This window comes from Mytilus edulis, chromosome 2 (assembly GCF_963676685.1).
Source record: "Mytilus edulis chromosome 2, xbMytEdul2.2, whole genome shotgun sequence".
Taxonomy (NCBI): domain Eukaryota; kingdom Metazoa; phylum Mollusca; class Bivalvia; order Mytilida; family Mytilidae; genus Mytilus; species Mytilus edulis.
Window position 1 is genome coordinate 58,152,594 of NC_092345.1, and position 19,810 is coordinate 58,172,403.

General features: G+C 30.5%; 1 protein-coding gene across 3 annotated transcripts; it reads left to right on the forward strand.

Annotated features, from left to right (window-relative positions):
• Window positions 1-3,218: 3,218 nt before the first annotated feature.
• Window positions 3,219-19,546, forward strand: LOC139512511 (GDP-fucose protein O-fucosyltransferase 2-like). Of its 3 annotated transcripts, none has more exons than XM_071300162.1 (9): window positions 3,219-3,401; window positions 6,111-6,361; window positions 7,215-7,339; window positions 8,773-8,903; window positions 12,083-12,155; window positions 13,574-13,696; window positions 15,144-15,324; window positions 18,652-18,781; window positions 19,324-19,546. In XM_071300162.1, the coding sequence occupies exons 1-9, from the start codon at window positions 3,268-3,270 to the stop codon at window positions 19,475-19,477; spliced, it is 1,302 nt and encodes a 433-aa protein (XP_071156263.1). In that variant the 5' UTR covers window positions 3,219-3,267; the 3' UTR covers window positions 19,478-19,546. The 3 variants fall into 3 exon arrangements, with proteins under 3 accessions (XP_071156263.1, XP_071156264.1, XP_071156265.1); XM_071300163.1 differs by lacking the exon at window positions 12,083-12,155 and adding an exon at window positions 12,744-12,816; XM_071300164.1 differs by lacking the exon at window positions 12,083-12,155 and adding an exon at window positions 9,878-9,944 and having other exon boundaries at window positions 3,222-3,401.
• The last annotated feature ends 264 nt before the right edge of the window (window positions 19,547-19,810 follow it).

Here is a 19,810-nt window from a genome sequence, read left to right on the forward strand (position 1 = left end):
CTCTTTTTTTTTCCATATCACTGACCGCTGTGGATAGTAAACTAGAAATTGATCGTAAATAGCAAATATCGTTACTTACAGTATATTTATGTTAATATAATTTTAAAAAATGCGAACATAATTGAAAAATATTTGGAAAAAAAAATAAATAACGGATTTTTGAAAAAGGGGATTATGACAAAAGTTGTTCTGCCCCAAGGTTATTATGTTTATTTGAAGTTGTGAACGTACAGCTAGTCCTGTTATGTGTTTTAAATTATAAACATTGAATTTTTAATTCACATCTTTCTTGACATCTGGAAGATGTCTGACTATGATGATGGAATTAGATATAGTTATAATACTTGGCGATTTTTAGTAGCCTTGTATATAATACAGTCTCATTTGAACTTGACCTGGAACCGGAGACATCATATGCATTACATTATATCGAAGTGTGAAACTTTTTTTTCGTATGTACTATTTGTACTAATTACATTATACTGACCTTATAGTAAGGCAAAATTCTAGACACTGCACAAGACTTGAAAACAAAGAAATGTTGATGCTAACGTTAATAATGTAAAACCTATAGACCGTGAGAAGATACGACTGAATATAAACTGAAGATAAAATAATTACAGTGAGTTGACTGTTAGTGTTGCTCTCCACCAATTGCAACTCATTCAAAATTTCGACCAAATTGCAATTTGTTTTATTAAACCAAATTGTTCAACTGGTCAGAATATTGAACAAATTGTTCAGTCAAAATGTGAAAGTGCAAGGTGATAAAATAAAATATACTTACAATCCTATAAGACTTTAACTCCACTTTAATGATGTTGTGACAAATATTAGTTTATCAGTTTGTATAGTTATATTATATTCATTTCCATGCTGAAGGGGAACTGTTTATTTTGAATTGCTATTAAATTGTCCAAACTAAGCTTTCATATAGTTTTTCTTTCTAAAAGTATTCTATATTTATAAGAATCAGATATCATTTTAAATAAAACATCATATATTCAGTAAAATATGTGTGAAATAACAATATGCTATTGATAAATTTTCAGGGGAGATAACCTAAAATATTATTCTTTTGAATAAGACTTTTTGAAAGAAAAGTTGAAACTTCCTACAAAAATATATTGCAATTTTACACATATTTTAATGAATATGAAATGTTTTAATTCACATAATGTTTGATTCTTATAAATATATAGAATACTTTTTTGAATTGCTATTAAATTGTCCAAACTAAGCTTTCATATAGTTTTTCTTTCTAAAAGTATTCTATCTATAATACTAAAATTACGAGGTCCAACTTGTCAGCCGTCATCACGTAAAAACAACGAATAAAAAAATTCAACTTTATATATAACTAATATAGTACAAAGGTGTAGATTAAAAATTACACCACTCCAGGCCTTTTTGTTTTCCACGTAATTAATATTGCCAATAATTAAGAAGTTCTGGGTGGAGTCCGATACCGATACCAATAGTATATTCACCTGTTACCAATTACCTTATCTGTACGTTCCGCATCTGACAGGCGCACCACAAAACGGTGTATTCAGGATTAATATGTTATATAGTATTACACGGGTCATAATCACAGGGTTGACACTACTTAATTGTCAAATTGTTACCTATTGTAGTATTTTAATCAGTTAGACTTTCTAAGATAACAATACGAATACTAAAAATCTGGACTAAAATAAGGCGTATAGGTACAGTTTTCAATTTGTTAGCGGGCATGACGTAAAACAGCGAATCAAAGAATTCAACTTTATTTATGACTAATATAGGACAATGCTGTTGATTAAAAAGTACTCCATTCCAGGACCTTTTGTTTTCCAAATAATTAATATTATCAATAATTGATAAGTTCCAGTTCGACGGGTTCAAACAGAAAGATTTGAAAGCGGAGAAAACTGTGTATCTTATAATCGGCATGACTTTATCAAATGACAATACTAATACTAAAATAAGGCTTGCACATAGTTATATACTTCAGTCACGGACCTGCGATATCACGGGTGTGTTCTAGTATTTATAAGAATCAGACATTATGTGAATTAAAACATTTCATATTCAGTAAAATTGCAATATATGTTTGTAGGAAGTTTCCATGGGAGAGATAATAACTTTTCTTTCAAAAAGTCTTTATTCAAAAGAATAATATTTTAGGTCATCTCCCCTGAAAATTTATCAATAGCATATTGTTATTTCACACATATTTTACTGAATATATGATGTTTTATTTAAAATGATATCTGATTCTTATAAATATAGAATACTTTTAGAAAGAAAAACTATACGAAAGCTTAGTTTGGACAATTTAATAGCAATTCAAAATAAACAGTTCCCCTTCAGCATGCAAATGAATATAATATAACTATACAAACTGATAAACTTATGTTGTCACAACATCATTAAAGTGAAGTTAAAGTCTTATAGGATTGTAGGTATGTTTTATTTTATCACCTTGCACTTTCATGACTTGGCTGTGGTTTTCTACAGCAGTTGGTTCGAATTTCTGACCAGTTGAACAATTTGATTTCAAAAAACAAATTGCAATTTGGTCAAAATTTTGAATGAGTTGCAATTGGTGGAGAGCAACACTAACAGTCAACTCACTGTAATAACTTTTAATATGCTATAAATATGTGATCATTGTACGATATTTTTTTTATGCGGTTCGAAAAATTTAATTCTCTATAAGTTATTGTTATCTTGTTTTAGATGAATTCATCCACTTTGTTAAAACAGGTACTGTGTCTGTAGCCTATAGAAATACATATACTATATAGCGGCATAAGTTATGTTAAAATCAAGCACTTGTACCACGGGATTTTGTTTCTATATATACTTAAACATGCCATTAAGGTTTATAGAAGAAAAAAAATCCGAGGCAATAACATAAAGGCATATAGAAAAAAAAAGTATGTGACAAGTGCCTGTGGTTTAGTTGAATCCATTACCGGCAATCCCGCATACGTTTAAAACAAGTTTTTAAATGTCGACAGTTTACAAAATAGGTTTGAATAAAGCCCATTTTATATTATAGAAAATAATATTATAGAAGAGTCCGGATTGTTATAAGACAGTTACCACGGTTACACGGTAAACTAATTTATATTGGGAAATCACTGATCATCACTGCATGTGATCTGAAAAACACTTTAAAAAATGGCGGGAAATATTTCTGTTTCAAATAGAGTTACCTAACTTTCAAACGGAAGCAGTTTAGAAAGGAAGCTTTCGTGGCAACACAGGATTCGAAAAATGCATATCAATGCACAACTCTGCATTGCTTTATTTAATACTTTTGTATTAGCATCACAAGCTCATGAAAAAATTGACATTTTTAAACCAGAAACTCATTCACACGCTGAATTTGGAGAGGCAAAATCTGTGAGGTTAGACTGTAAATTGTGTAAGACATTGGATACAAATGACCCTAGACCGAATAATCTGTCTCTTGTGTGGGTACATTTGTCATTTCATATTTTCTTTTCATCATTTGGCTAATAATAAATAGCCAAATGATGATTAAAAAAAAAAAAAAAAAAAAAAAAATAATAAATAGCCAAATGATGAAAAGAAAATATGAAATGACAAATGTACCCACACAAGAGACAGATTATTCGGTCTACAAATGATCTCGTATGATATGAGGCAGTAGTGTCCAGTGATCTGTTTCATAAGTAGTCCAAGACTACTCTAACGTCCCACGGCCCCAGCTTGTCTTGCATAACAGCCGTTGAACGTCCGAGTAATCTGGACTATTTCATCATAAGATGGTATTCAATGAGGGTAAGAATAAATTAATGCCCTTTGCTTTACCTGCCTTTCTCTACAGTCCAAAATAAGAAAGAAATAGTGGCAAGATTCTGGTGTGGCTTGCAAAATATAGTTGACAGTTTGTAGCAGGACACATAGACACAACCATAAATTATAAATATTGAATATAATAATTTAGTTTAAAGCCTTGATATATTTGTCCGCCTGTTGCGCCCTCTTTCATAAAATTTTATATAGAAATTCCACTGTAGCCAGCAAATTCTATAAGTTTTATATAAAAATAACGTTGTGTCCACCTGTAGCCCCCTGTTCATGCTGTTTCATAAAGTTTAATATAGAAATTTCACTGTTTCCAGCTGTGTCCGTCTGTCATTCTGTAGTTACACTAGTTTTTTAAAGTTTTATACAGAAATGGACGTTGCATACCTGTCAACCTGTGACGATGAAAATGCAGGTCATGACCTGCATTGAAGAATCAAATCTCAGGTCATAACCCGTACGAACTTTTTCGAGCTGAATTTCAGTATTTATGGTACATTTTCTTATAATGTATATCAAAGATACCAAAACATCAATGCATGTTCACTTGGTTAAGTCATTTTAAATGTTATTTATTATTATTTCATTACACTTTTAAAGATTTTTATTAACTTGTGTATCACAGTCTTATGTCCTTTACTTTTGTCATCATCTAAAATTTATTTTTCAAATGTATTTTTAAAATGAGACTACTAGCCTTTAAACATACCATGTAGAGGTATTACATGAATGACCATTCATCTCTCAATTCATAAGGAAATTAGAATCATAAAATATAGTAATACAGTTAAAGGAAGTATAAATGTAAAAAATAATTATTAACTTTTTTTAAAAAATTGTATAAAGATATAACAATAATGAAAAGTTATTTTTCAATATGTATTTGAATTTTATATTATTATGATTTAATCTTTTTCACCCATAAAACGTAAATATAAGGAATAATTTTGAATGTTGACAAATAAGGGGAAGTAACTCTTAGTTGAAATATCTTTGTAAAACAACAGGGCAATTTATTTACGACCTAAAGCTAAGGTAATTGGTGTGAATCAACAGTGTGTTTGACACCAAAGCTGTCAAGTGAAGCCATGCACTTAATGGGTCACTTAATTTGACAGTTTACAGAGCTAGATGAACTGCATGTTCATGGAAGAATTACGAATTTGCCGGTATTTCAAAGGAATATTACTTATGTCATGAAAATCAATCTCAAGGCTAAGAAATACGGGTGAAATCGGGTCATTTTCGGAATTTCCGGATTATTTCAATGACCCGGCGGGTGATCCGGGTGATCCCTCAGAATTGTGAAAACCTCGGGTCACACCCGCAGAATCCGGGTCAGTTGACAGGTATGCGTTGTGGCCAGCTGTTTAGGCCTGAATCCTAAGTCTTATACATGTATAAGAAATAGCACTGTATCCACTATTTATTGAATGTTTATATATATATTTTTTTTAAGAATTGAATGCTTCTTTTTGTAACTTCATTGGGGTGTAAAAGCGTTGACGGAATTCTAAAAATGTGTGCATGGTCAAGGCTTTTACAACCCTTTGAAGTTACAAAAGGAAGCATTCAATACTTATAATAACATTTTTTAGCTATGATCATGAAAACACGAATTTTATATTTTGTTTAGTTTAATTTACCTGTGCACTTTGTGTGGGATCACGTGTTCTCATGAATGATAAGTTTTATTGAGTGATGCAATTGCTTAAGGAATAACATGTGATTTGCAGTTAGCCAATCAGAATAAAGTATTATACTGAATTGAAACATACATCTAATATAATTATATAGATATAAAGTTGTTATATTTGTACTCTTTTTGGTGAAGTCATACATACGTGTCCATGTAGCCCCGGACACAATATGCATATTAACTATATTTTGCATCTTAAATAGGACATATCTAAAAGGAAAGAGAGAAAGCCTTTCCCAACCCATGAAACAAGTACATGTGCACATGAACATGAGTCTTAGGTATCTTTGTAGCTTTCTGACAGTTGCCATATCATCTGATCAGTCCAGATAATTATGACAGTTGCCATATCATCTGATCAGTCCAGATAATTATGACAGTTGCCATATCATCTGATCAGTCCAGATAATTATGACATACAATTTATGAATCGTCCTTGTTTAAACTAATATGTTGCTTAAATCTTTCAGCCAGTATTAACATTCTAATGCTAATTTATAATAACTAACTTTATAATTCATTATGTTAATTGTTGACTTGTAAGTATAGTTTATTTATAGAAAATTTTCATTAATACGTCATGTAGGTACTTGGTGTATGATGTTAACCCAGGAGAAGGATTTAATCTGAGACGAGATGTTTTTATGCGAGTTGCAAACCTAGTCAAACTTTTGAATGAAGATGAACCTTGGGTTCTTGTTCTACCTCCATGGGGAAGACTTTACCATTGGAAGTCACAAGATCTCAACCAGATCAAGGTCAAGTGGTCAACTTTCTTTGACCTTGCAAGTCTAAGGGAACATATTCCTGTCATTGAATTTGAAGATTATTTGACAGGTTTGTATTTAGTTTATCAAATGTTAACAATATCATATGAACATTGCAGTAATATTAAAAAGTTTTTTTTATTTTTGTGAAACCCATACATGTATGCATCTCAGGGCAATTTTTTCTATTTAATAAAAACATTTGAAAATTTTCTGAATTCACAGTGAAGTTATCTACATACAAATGTACATTGTATTTCTATAGTTATTGAAAATTAAAGTAACAGTGTTGTGACCTGATGATTATTTTTTTAAGTATCTGACATCATTATCTGAAACAACTAGAGAGAAAAGTATATTCCCCATTAAGTGCACCTTGTCTTAATCTTAAAAACATTGTTCTTATTTCAACATGTACATCTACTGCTATTCAGCAATGTTCAGAAATTATGAAAAGCAAAGTCTAGGCACATTATAGTAATCACACAAAAATTAGAGTACTGAATATAACTTAAACATCATGCACATTGTGACACACTACAAAAGTGAGTGTTCATGAAACAATTATAAACACTAGAATAGAAATTCATAACACAACTGTTACAGTATGTGAAAAATGGGATCCTGGATATAATCAGATGTAGAAAAAATATACAGAAAGTTCACATATTAACAGAAAAGTGTCTCAGGAAGATTTAAGACAACTGTACATTGTACATCATACATGTACACGATCATGATTTTAAGTATAATCCTGCAAGGAAAGGTAAGAACATGATCAGAAATTTTAAAGTTAACAAATCTCTATATAAAAAGATTATCAAGGGAGGATAACTCTTACTGTATTGTTGTAGCTTTGTATTTATAAATCTATGTTGTTTAATATTTTATCATTTTAATATTTATATGTATTGTAATTATAGTCATGGGAGAAGAAGTAGTGGAAGAAATTTATTACCTTCAAAGATACAAAGAAGGATGGACCAATGGAAAATGGGAAGAGAAAATGGACATCAGAGAATGTATCGATAGAGTACCTTACCAAAAGGTAAGGCCTGTTTCTTTCACCTGCAACTAATATTGTTGACTAAGTCATAGGTGGTACACGTTCCTATAGAGGTACATGTATGCTTTGTAGAGCCGTTTTTTTCTGCAATGAAGGGGACATATTAAGTGTTACCCTTGTTGGTATGTACGTCTCAAGATTAGTTTCTGTTCTCTAGTTTGCCTAAACAAAATGTTATGAAACTTATACACAGTGGTCACTACCATAAACATGATAAAACACAGATCAAGTTTAAATTTACTTTACCAGTTCTTTAGCTATGAACTGTTTTAAAGTTATATGCAAGCAGTACTGGAATCATATGTTCCATAATAATGTGTTCCATTGACACATTCTCCGTTCATTTATACATTCCATTTGCCAAAAAATAAGATCTTCAGGGGTTAAGAAATTTTGTTATAGCTCACTAGCCCAGGGCTTATTGGTTGCAAGATTTTACTAGCCCTGTTGGAAGAACTACTAGCCCAACAAAACTGACTTGCTAGCCCTAGTATGCCTTACAAATTCAGAGTTTGCTGCAATAACAAAGAATTCTATAAGTTTAACATTTTTTATCCATTTACGGCATTGTACAGTAGATTTTTGCAAATTGGATATTTAAAACTTATATCAGCAAATAATCCATTAGCATATAAATTTAATTAATCGATAATTGAATATTCACTGAAAATTCTGATATAATGAGTTGACCAAATCCGGGGATGATACAAGTCTTGACCACTGCTTTACGTGGGTATGTAAAAGGATTGGAGGGGGTTTTATCAGATACAGTTTGTGTAAAAGAATTATCAGCACATATTTTAAATTTATATCTGACAAAAGTAAGGTTTCTGCTGTCAAAAGCGATTCACATTTTAATATATTACAATAAATTAAGGAGGTTAAATCAGGTTGCATAAGCAATGTGCAATACCACCCCCTGTACTGACACATCGATATTGAAAGTACAAGATCCAACCAGAGTTATTTCATGTATTTGTTCCATTTTAAAACTTGTACAAAATCAATTCTAATTCTGGGACTCCCGGATGACGTAGTTGAATCTGATTGGATAAGAAGAAAAGTGATGAGGGGATTTTCCCCTTTCAATTTTAGAAACGCCAATAATTTTTTGTTACTAGTCCGTCGGGCATTTTGGGTAACAAGTTTTGGTTGCCCGAGGTCTAAATGTTGTAGTCCCGGGCGTCGGGCTAGTGGATTCATTAACCCCTGATCTTGGTTTTTGATTAATCCATATGACACATTTTAATCAATTTTTATGTTTAAAAATTAATTAAAAGCTGAAGATGTTTGCTTTCAGGTTTCTGTAAATATTTTTCTTTTGGAAAATTCAGTTTAAAAGGCAAGTTCTGTAAAGTTCATGGTACTTGTATGAAAGAGTAATATTATAATGTTACAAAATAATTATATTCAAGGATGATGATGGTAAATGGAGAGGATGGTTTTTTGGCTATGAGAATGTTTATGCCAAAAAATTTGCTTGCCTTTCTGTACAGAGTGAGGCTGGTAATATGAAATCATTTTTGATGAAAAATACAACATCTAGGTAAGCAAGAGTTATCTCTCTTTCTATGTAGCTATGTTTGTATAATTTTGCTATGCTTTAGAGCTGTTCCATAAAAAACAACTATGTGTGTAGTGAAAATGGAAGAAATTATAAAACTACCTGTATTAGTGGTTACCTCTATATTCAAAACGCCTTTCCTCAGTACAATGTTTGTTTTATTGGAACAGCCCTTAGTTTATATGTGTTTCAATATTTAATTGAGTTTTGAAACTGAATGATAGTTTGATTTCATTGTTTTGTATACATTTCATACTTATTTTACAATTTTCCAACTTTGTTACAAGTAGAGATTCCAAAACTAATGAACTGACAAATTACAAACTTACATGGGTATGCTTTCTTTTGGCATAATTGGTTGGAATTTTATCAAGATATGAATACTGTACTTGAATTACAAAATTAATTATGTTTAGTTTTAATTCCATTCTGATATTTTCTACATTCTTGGCACTATTTCTGAATTACTAATTATTCTTTTCAAATAGTTTTGTTTGTAGTTAAGTTAACTGTGTCATCTTATAACATATCTGTTCTTATAAAGATATTTCATAATAAGCAATTCATGTAGAACTTAGTGTTTTTTTTTAAATGAAGTAATTTACAAAATTGTAAATACATTAGCAAATGGTTTGTGATTTTGGAGTATTTATGAGGTAGAGAAAATTCATAATCAGCTTTGTTTTTATTTTATACAAGTGTTCGTTGTTGATTCCAATTATCTCAGGTTACATTTGTCATTGACAGAGGATAATAGATTCTTCACATCAACACCCTATAACCTACTTAAGACAACCTTGTTTACGCTGATTGACCTAAGGTCAACCGGTTTATCTCATTCATTCATAAAAGACCACTTTAGATTAGTGTTTTAACATGACTATTTTTAGTATAAGAGGTATGTGTTTCTCTAACTGGTCACTATGACAAGAGCCTTTACAAGTATTACATTTTAGGTCTGTGATGTTAACAAGAGCAGAAACTCTACTTCATGATAGATTTGGCAATTCTGTTTATTGGGCTGTGAGTAATATTTTGTAAGATAGGAATGGTTACCCGTAGGTACATTTTCAGGATGATTCTCTTCTGGTATAAAGTGCATGTTCATGTAAAATAGACTGAAGTGATTTCTGGTGTATATACTATTACATTTAATGGTAAAGGTATAAAGAATGAAAAGTTACTCCGTAGGACATATACAAGTTGTTACTATAAGGACTGAAATATTTCTTGTTTCTTGATCGAACAGACAAAGTCTCCCCAAAGGTTGTCTACACTTGAATGCTAAATTTAAAACTGTAAGTTTAAGAATGATTTTATTTCCAATTTTTAATTTTTAGGAAACTGATTAAAAAAATCCTCAGATTACTCTATAATCTCTTTCAAATCTTATTACCATGATAACTAGAGGGATTAGATCACATTTTTTCTCTTCAGTTTTCTTTAGAATTAAGCTCATGATAGAATTCTGTCTTGGCTATGTTTACAATCTGTCTTCTTAGATATATATTTTTTGTTGACTATCTTTCCCACTTATACACATGTTGAAAAGACATTTAAAACTGCATGGTCTACTGGTTTTTTTTTGTTCCATACCAAATCTTTTTCATTATGGTTACTTTACAACTTATATGATAACCACTGTGTACATGGTGTTAGTTTCTCTCTTTGTCTATCTGTGACTTTTACAAAGCCAAACAATGTCAGAATGGCAAAATTTTATGGAAATAAAAAAAGAAATGCTCGTTAGGTTAAAGCATATGCAAATATGGATACAAACATACATACAATGCTAAAGCTGGTTGACATGAATAACAGGCTCAGGTTCTGAAGGGAGGACACCTCCCCCTACACACCACCACCACCACCAAATCAAATCCTGGATCCTCTCCTGTATAACAATGTATAACATGTATAATATACAACATAAAGACTTAAAAAGTGTTAGTGGGTTGTTTTGAGAAAAGATTAAGAGAATGCAAATTTACAAATAAACTTGATGTGGCCCTACATGAAATGTGTTATTCTGGTGGAATCAAAATCTAAAATTTCTTATTATGCCCCACCTACGATAGTAGAGGAGCATTATGTTTTCTGGTCTGTACGTCCGTTGTCCCGCTTCAGGTTAAAGGTTTTGGTCAAGGTAGTTTTTGATGAAGTTGGGTGGGGCATCCGTGTACTGGGAACACATTCTTGTTTTTCGTTATGTTCAGTTTTTCCCTAATATACATGATGTATGACTCTTTTTTTAACATTTCACATACAAGTGATCGATTTTTAGTCAGTATTGATTTTTTTAATGGTCAGAAATCAAAGTAATATTTTCTAAACAGGGCACAATGTACTTTTTTTTACTGAACTTTTTTTAAAAACTAATTTACAATTGAAAGATGACTGATAAACTATTTTAATAAGTTTGTTTGTTTCAAGGTCATAATAAAAAGAGATAACGATTATACAGTATTGGTGCACTAATCTTTAGTCTTGTACATTATATATTTTCTGGCTTTCCACATCTCTGTTAGCCCTTATCAGATAATGAATGAACATTTACCAAGATCTTTACCATATAATACATATATTTATATCAATGTAAATTGGGATGCATTGCTGTTTGTATATCATTTATCCAGTTATCAAGTCCTTATAGTCTAAAGGAAACAGAATTATTGACATAAATCCAAATTGAATAGTAGGTATAAATGTAAGTTGCTATGAATCTAGTTTGATTTCAACAATCTGAAAAAAGCCATTAACATTTAAGTCATCTCAAAATAACTTAAATTGTTGGGAAAAAAATCCATATCCTTAAATGTAACGTATTGGGATAAAATTTTCTTTTTCAAACTATTACACAAATAATCCAAACTAAGTAATAAATGAACACCAATAATTTATTGGGGTCTTATGGGAAAGATTAGTCACTCTAGTTTAAATCTTTGAAACAATTGAGAAAATTTGTTTTTATCCATATTGAATACAAAGAAATCTGCCACTTTGGAACATATTTCAACATATACTGGTATTTAAACTAGTCAAAAATTTGCACATAGGTTACTGCAACAGGTGATTTTTAAGGATTCTATGAATAACAAGATATTATAAATTTTCATTGTATTTTATCAAAAGCTAAGTTTTGACGTAATTTTATCCCACTGCAGGTCAGTAATGTTAGAAAGAGCTGAGCAAGTTATACATGGACAGTACAGTGAATTTAGTTCTATGTTTTGGATTGTAAGTCATAATCTTTTCCCACCTGTGGTTTGTCATCATTTTTTGTTGTCTTTTCTTACTTTTGCCATAATAAATCACTATAATATATGTTCTCTCATACTTTCATGTTTCAATCTTTCAATAACTTATATTTTGTGTTTATCATTTGGACTTGGAAGTGTCAATAAAATTTGGCATATTATAGATATTAATAAACAAGTTGCTACAATCTAGTTCATATATTAATATATTTGATATGTTATTGATTTATTATGGCAATTATAAGGTTAGTGCATAGAAAAATTATGTCCAGTTGAATTGGAAAATGATATAAATTATTTTCACTGACCATAATAACTTTTTTATTAGAACAATGAAACATTCATCTTTATGAAAAATGACAGGCCGATCTTCATAGTATTTTAATATGTTTGGAGTTTTTTTCAGAGAAAAAAAATTTTTGTTTAAAAAAAGTAAAAAACAAATAAAATCTTCAACACATACATATCAAATTTGCTTTTCAGCTGGATATTTTACATGCTTTAACAGTAGTGAAACTTTTAAGATGAAATTTGTCAAACAGCCAATATCTATAGTTATCTCCCTTAGGTCAGTCATGCTTGATAGAGCAGAACAGCTCATTCATGGAAGAAGTGGACAGCATAGCACCAAATTTTGGGATGTAAGAAATAAGTTTTGATGCTGTGAATATTCCCATTTGGATAGATGTGATATTGCTAAAAAAACATGTCTCATTGGTCTTCAAAAATTAAAGCAATTTTCAAACATAGTTATAGGAGTTATATATATATAACTTAAATGCTTGAGACTGTTGTAAGGGAGGGGGACAAAATTGCATTTATAGGACAACCATTAAATAGAGACATCATTATCAAATAAAGATAACTTTATAAAAGTCATATGTAATGATAAAAAGGAAAATTGGTTTCAGATCATCACATTTGAATATTGACTTGTTAAATAGGTTACAGTTTGAAAATACCAGAATTTGCCTTTTACAAACTCGTGATCTCAAATTTGATACAGGGGGCCTTTGTGGCATATAAGTTTAAGAAGTTCATCTGCTGTATCTCTAGCCTGTCAGCATTGAGCTTGTGAATTCAAACCATGCACTCGATATTTAACTCCAATCTTATTTAACTAGGATTTCAAGTTTTCCTGTAGCTACCAATGAAAACTTACTGCCACAATATAGCATATAGTGCAAGAGGCAATTAACACCAATAATCAATTTTAAGTTAATCTTGTTTAATATTGAACAAATAACAAGTGACATACTCTTGGAAAACAATGTAAATATATATTTTAGTGAAAATATTCCTGATATTAAAATTCAAATTGTGTATACATGAAGTAAACATAAATATTTAATTTAGTACATTATTCCTGTAAAATGAATATGAAATTATATTTTTCAGGCCAGAAGGAGCATGGTTTTTGCAAAGCATTTAAGAGATATTGGTGATGAGTTTAGAAAAGAATATCTTGATTCTACTGATGAAAATGATAAAACAATTCTTAGTAAATGGCCAGAAATGAAGGTTTGAATATGTCTTCTCACATTATTTATGTATTTGTTCTTGACCCTAAGATTCAAGGATGTTCTAAGTATCTCAATAAGGCAGTTCTTGTTTAACATTATGTGTAAGCATCAGTTAAAGCTTTCATATAGAAAACACTCAGGACAGAGTTGAAACTCCCTTTTAGTAAAAAATGTGTACCCCCTTAGATAGAACACACATTAAAGAACTGTTTCTATGTCCATTTGATACATAAACTAGACAATCTCAACTATGTTCAATTTACTCAGAAGTAATTTGATTTTAAGCCCTGAATTAAATGATTTATTTATTTGTGGTTGTGTATATATGGTTTGTTATTGGGCTACTGCCCTTTTGATATTCACTTCATCTTTATTTTCTCTAGAAATATTAAAATATAAGCTAAGATACTTTTAATAGGGTTAAAATGAAGCAACATTGTTTAGCAGCATGCACAAAATATATCTTGTCTTGTTTTAAAATTTCTAAAAAATTTTTTTATGGATAGTAGGTTAGATTTTCTTGGGGTAATGGTTTTCCCATTTGGGTGCTATTTGTGTAAAGACACTGATGAAACTGTTGTAATGACATATTTAGGATTCAAATTATTCAGTGGATATCAACTTTCCTGGATTTTGGGGGTAAATGTGAACCACGACTTCTAGTATTCAAAGAAATTCTATTTACATGGTATTAGGCCGTTATTCAGCTTTTGGCAAAACCTGAAAATTGATATGAACAAAAAAAAGGGAACCCACTGTATTACTATAGTATTAATGAATGGGTGTTTTTATAATGGCCCTGTTATATGTCCAAGGCCTGTAATAATGGTCGAGGAAGTCTGTAAAGGCCCGAGGCAATGCCGAGGGCCATTACAGACATCCGAGGCCATTATTACTGACTGAGGACATATAACAGGGCCATTATAAAAACACCCATTTCTTAATACATTTATTAACCAACTGTACTCTCTTACTCTTTTAATGACAGTTTAGTTTGAAAAAAATAATTTGTACTTCACCATGATAAAGCTTTAAATATACCAAATATCAAAGATATTAAGTTGAAAGAAGTTATGTGTTGAAAAACAGGATGAACAGTGATCCCTTTATATGGTTCTTTATAACTCTTTAATGTTTGTTACTGGTTACTAAATTAAACAAAATACAAAAAGGTATTATACTCTTTACAACTTAATTTTATTAACTTTATTAAAAACCCTTACTAGGCTTAATACAGACAACCTGGGCATTAATACAGGGCCATTACAGAATAACAGGGCCATTACAGAAAAAAACAGGGCCATTACAGAAAAAAACAGGGCCATTACAGAAAATATGTAATTTTTAATAAATAGTCATTTTTGGCAATAATGCACTTAGTTGGTTAATAAAAAACAATAATAATTGTAATAACTTTTATTGCATTAATTTATATATTGTTACAGAAAAATCATGGTGATGCAAAAGGCGGTCCATACTTGAGTGTACATCTACGTAGAAAAGATTATTTATATGCACATAAAGAACAAGTTCCAAGTCTCAAATATGCTGCCAAACAAATTAAAGAATTACTGAAAAAGAATAAACTGAAGAAAGTATTTATAGCATCAGATTGTGATGAAAATGGTAAGAACATTCATAAAATATTTCATCTAGACTGATTTTAGTCTAGATAAAAATATTTCAGAAATCTTTGATTGGAGTCCTCAAATTTAACCTTTTTAGCTCACCTGGCCCGAAGGGCCAAGTGAGCTTTTCCCATCACTTTGCGTCCGGCGTCCGGCGTCGTTAACTTTTTCAAAAATCTTCTCCTCTGAAACTACTGGGCCAAATTAAACCAAACTTGGCCACAATCATCATTGGGGTATCTAGTTTAAAAAATGTGTGGCGTGACCCGGTCAACCAACCAAGATGGCCGCCACGGCTAAAAATAGAACATAGGGGTAAAATGCAGTTTTTGGCTTATAACTCAAAAACCAAAGCATTAAGAGGAAATCTGACTTGGGGTAAATATGTTTATCAGGTCAAGATCTATCTGCCCTGAAATTTTCAGATGAATCGGTCAACCCGTTGTTGGGTTGCTGCCCCTGAATTGGTCATTTTGAGAAAATTTTGCTGTTTTTGGTTATTATCTTGAATATTATTATAGATAGAGATAAATTGTAAACAGCAATAATGTTCGGCAAAGTTAGATTTACTAATAAGTCAACATGACCGAAATGGTCAGTTGACCCCTTTAGGAGTTATTGCCCTTTATGGTCAATTTTTAACCATTTTTCATAAATATAAGTAATCTTTTACAAAAATCTTCTCCTCTGAAACTACTGGGCCAAATTAATCCAAACTTGGCCACAATCATTTTTGGGGTATCTAGTTTTAAAAATGTGTGGCGTGACCCGGTCAACCAACCAAGATGGCCGCCACGGCTGAAAATAAAACATAGGGGTAAAATGCAGTTTTTGGCTTATAACTCAAAAACCAAAACATTTAGAGGAAATCTGACACAGAGTAAAAATGTTTATCAGGTCAAGATCTATCTGCCCTGAAATTTTCAGATGAATCGGTCAACCTGTTGTTGGGTTGCTGCCCCTGAATTGGTAATTTTGAGGAAATTTTGCTGTTTTTGGTTATTATCTTGAATATTATTATAGATAGAGATAAACTGTAAACAGCAATAATGTTCATCAAAGTAAGATATACAAATAAGTCAACATGACCGAAATGGTCAGTTGACCCCTTTAGGAGTTATTGCCCTTTATAGTCAATTTTTAACCATTTTTCGTAAATCTTAGTTATCTTTTACAAAAATCTTCTCCTCTGAAACTACTGGGCCAAATTAATTCAAACTTGGCCACAATCATCTTTGAGGTACCTTGTTTGAAAAATGTGTCCGATGACCTGGCCATCCAACCAAGATGGCCACCACGGCTAAAAATAGAACAGGGGTAACATGTAGTTTTTTGCTTATAACTCTGAAACCCAAATCATTTAGAGGAAATCTGACAAGGAGTTAAATTGTTAATCAAGTCAATATATATCTGCCCTGAAATAATCAAATGAATTGGACAACCGGTTGTTGGGTTGCTGCCCTCCAATTGGTAATTTTTAAAAAATTTTGCTGTTTTTGGTTATTATCTTGAATACTATTATAGATAGCGATAAACTGTAAACAGCGATAATGTTCATCAAAGTAAGATCTACAAATAAATCCACATGACCAAAATGGTCAATTGACCCCTTAAGGAGTTATTGCCCTTTATAGTCAATTTTTAACAATTTTCATTAATTTGGTAAATTTATGTAAATTTTTACCAAATATTTTTCTCTGTTACTAATGGGCAAAGTTCATTATAGATATAATTGTAAGAAGCAAGAATGTTCAGTAAAGTAAGAACTTCAAACACATCACCATCACCAAAATATAATTTTGTCATGAATCCATTTGTGTCCTTTGTTTAATATGCACATAGACCAAGGTGAGCGACACAGGCTCTTTAGAGCCTCTAGTTGTCTAGCCTTCGACTTTAGTCGATAAAGCGAGACTAAGCGATCCTACATTCCGTCGTCGTCGGCGGCGTCCACAAATATTCACTCTGTGGTTAAAGTTTTTGAAATTTTAATAACTTTCTTAAACTATACTGAATTTCTACCAAACTTGGACAGAAGCTTGTTTATGATCATAAGAAAGTATCCAGAAGTAAATTTTGTAAAAATAAAATTCCATTTTTTCCGTATTTTACTTATAAATGGACTTAGTTTTTCTGCGAGGAAACATTACATTCACTCTGTGGTTAAAGTTTTTAAAATTTTAATAACTTTCATAAACTATCCTTGATTTGTACCAAACTTAATTGGACAGAAGCTTGTTTATGATCATAAGATAGTATCAAGAAGAAAATTTTGTAAAAATAAATTTCCACTTTTCCGTATTTTACTTATAAATGGACTTAGTTTTTTTGCCAGAAACAAAACATTCACTCTGTGGTTTAAGTTTTTAAAATTTTTATAATGTTCTTAAACTATCCTGGATTTCTACCAAACTTAGACAAAAGCTTGTTTCTGATCATAAGATATTATTCAGAAGTAAATTTTGTGAAAAAAAAATTCACTTTTTCCGTATTTTACTTATTTTTTCTGCCAGTTAACATTACATACAGTCTGCAGTTAAAGTTTATAAAGTTTATAAAACATTTATTAGATTCAACTATCCTGGATTTTTTTACCAAACTTGGAAGCTTCTTTCAATCAAAAGACAGTATCGAGAGGGAAATTTTTATTGATGTTTTTCCTCATTTTTGTTGAGTCTGCGATTAACAGCAAAAGTAGGCGAGACACTGGGTTCCGTGGAACCCTTATGAATTTTTATTTAAGAGATATTTATATCTCCTTGACATGTTGGTTCACAGAAAATTAAGCTTTTTTTAAGTTTTATCAACTTACTGTTGTAAAAATCTATTTGATAATTCTTTGAAGAGTTTGAAATCAATTTCAAATTAAAAAAAATATGGTGCTTATTAGAATTCAGGAATCTATATAAAAAAAAAAAAAAAAAAAAAAAAAAATATATATGACTTACATACAAGTTTAAAACTACACATTATTTGGTAATTTGTCAGTTAATTTAATAAAATTTGAAGGTTTGATATTTTCTTGTTTAAAATTCAAAGTGTAAAAAAGAAATCTGTTTTGTCTCTCCTCAAAAAAGTTGCTGAGGTTTCATAAATCTTCCTTTGATCTTTCTCTGGTGTTAACTTAAGAAAAACAAAACAAAAAGATTTATGAAATTCATTTCTAAATACTTAAAACAGCATAAAACTTGTACCCATTAAAAATAATCTTTTGTATAGTTTTAGATTTCAAGGCAATAGGACTTCAGTTGGTATTACAAATTTATTTCTAGATTACAATTATTTTTAGGAAATTTTTTATTATTATAACTCTATTATTTTCTAGATTTTGAAACACTGAAAGGTTTCTTTAAGAAAGCAGAGATTTATCGATACAAGCCAACACAAGAAATCAGAGAAAAATATAAAGATGGAGGTGTGGCAATAATTGACCAATGGATAGCAGCCCATGCTAGGTATATAAACTAGGCTGAAAAAAAATAATCATACACTACAAGTATTAAGAAAAACTTTCATATTTTGTGAAATAAATTACTTCTTTTTGATAAAAGATCATTTTAAACTGATTAAAAAGTTAATGTCAAGTTGTTGAATGATGCAGTTCCCTAGGGCATCTAACTAACATTTCATATATAGGACAATTATATAATTAATACACATCTAGACTAAAGATGAATGTTTTAAAGAAACTAAGGGTATAGTGACTTGTAACATGTATTACATAAGAAAGATGTTTTATTGTTATCAGTAGATAACAGCGTTCTAGTTTTGTTTTTAATGTGTAACAAATAGGAATACAATAAAATCAATGTGTTTGAAATAACTAATCTTATAACCAACCTAAAATAAAAGGTTCAATCTTAATATCTGTGTGTTTTAACATTGTTTTATTTGCTATTAAAAGGCAGATTTTGGCTTGTGTTAATTTATTGTTTCATTCTTACTCCAGAAACCATTGTTTTCATTCATTAATCAATACATCATTCTTCTATTTTAGACATTTTGTCGGAACATATGTGTCAACATTTTCATTCAGAATTCAGGAAGAGCGAGAGATTTTAGGATTTGATCCAGAAACAACATTTAATAGATTGTGTTCTGAATCTGAAGAAGAATGTGAACAGCCTTCTAAATGGAAGATTGTTTATTGATATTTTAATTTGTTGATTTTTGTTATTACTCCCTCATTTACAAATGAATTATACATTAGTTCTGATAGTTCAAAGTCATCCGGTTATGTAGGTCAATTTATCTACCTTTCTATTTATGTAGGTCAATTAATTAATTTTTCTGTTTATGTAGGTCGTTTAATTAATCTTTCTGTTTATGTAGGTCAATTAAAGTACCTTTCTGACTTGTTGTACATAGGTCAATTAATGTTCTTTTACATAGTTAATTGAACTATATGAAATAATATAAAAGTGTAAGATAAATGAATAACAATTTTCCTCATACTTTATGTTAGAAGATGACATTTTTATAAA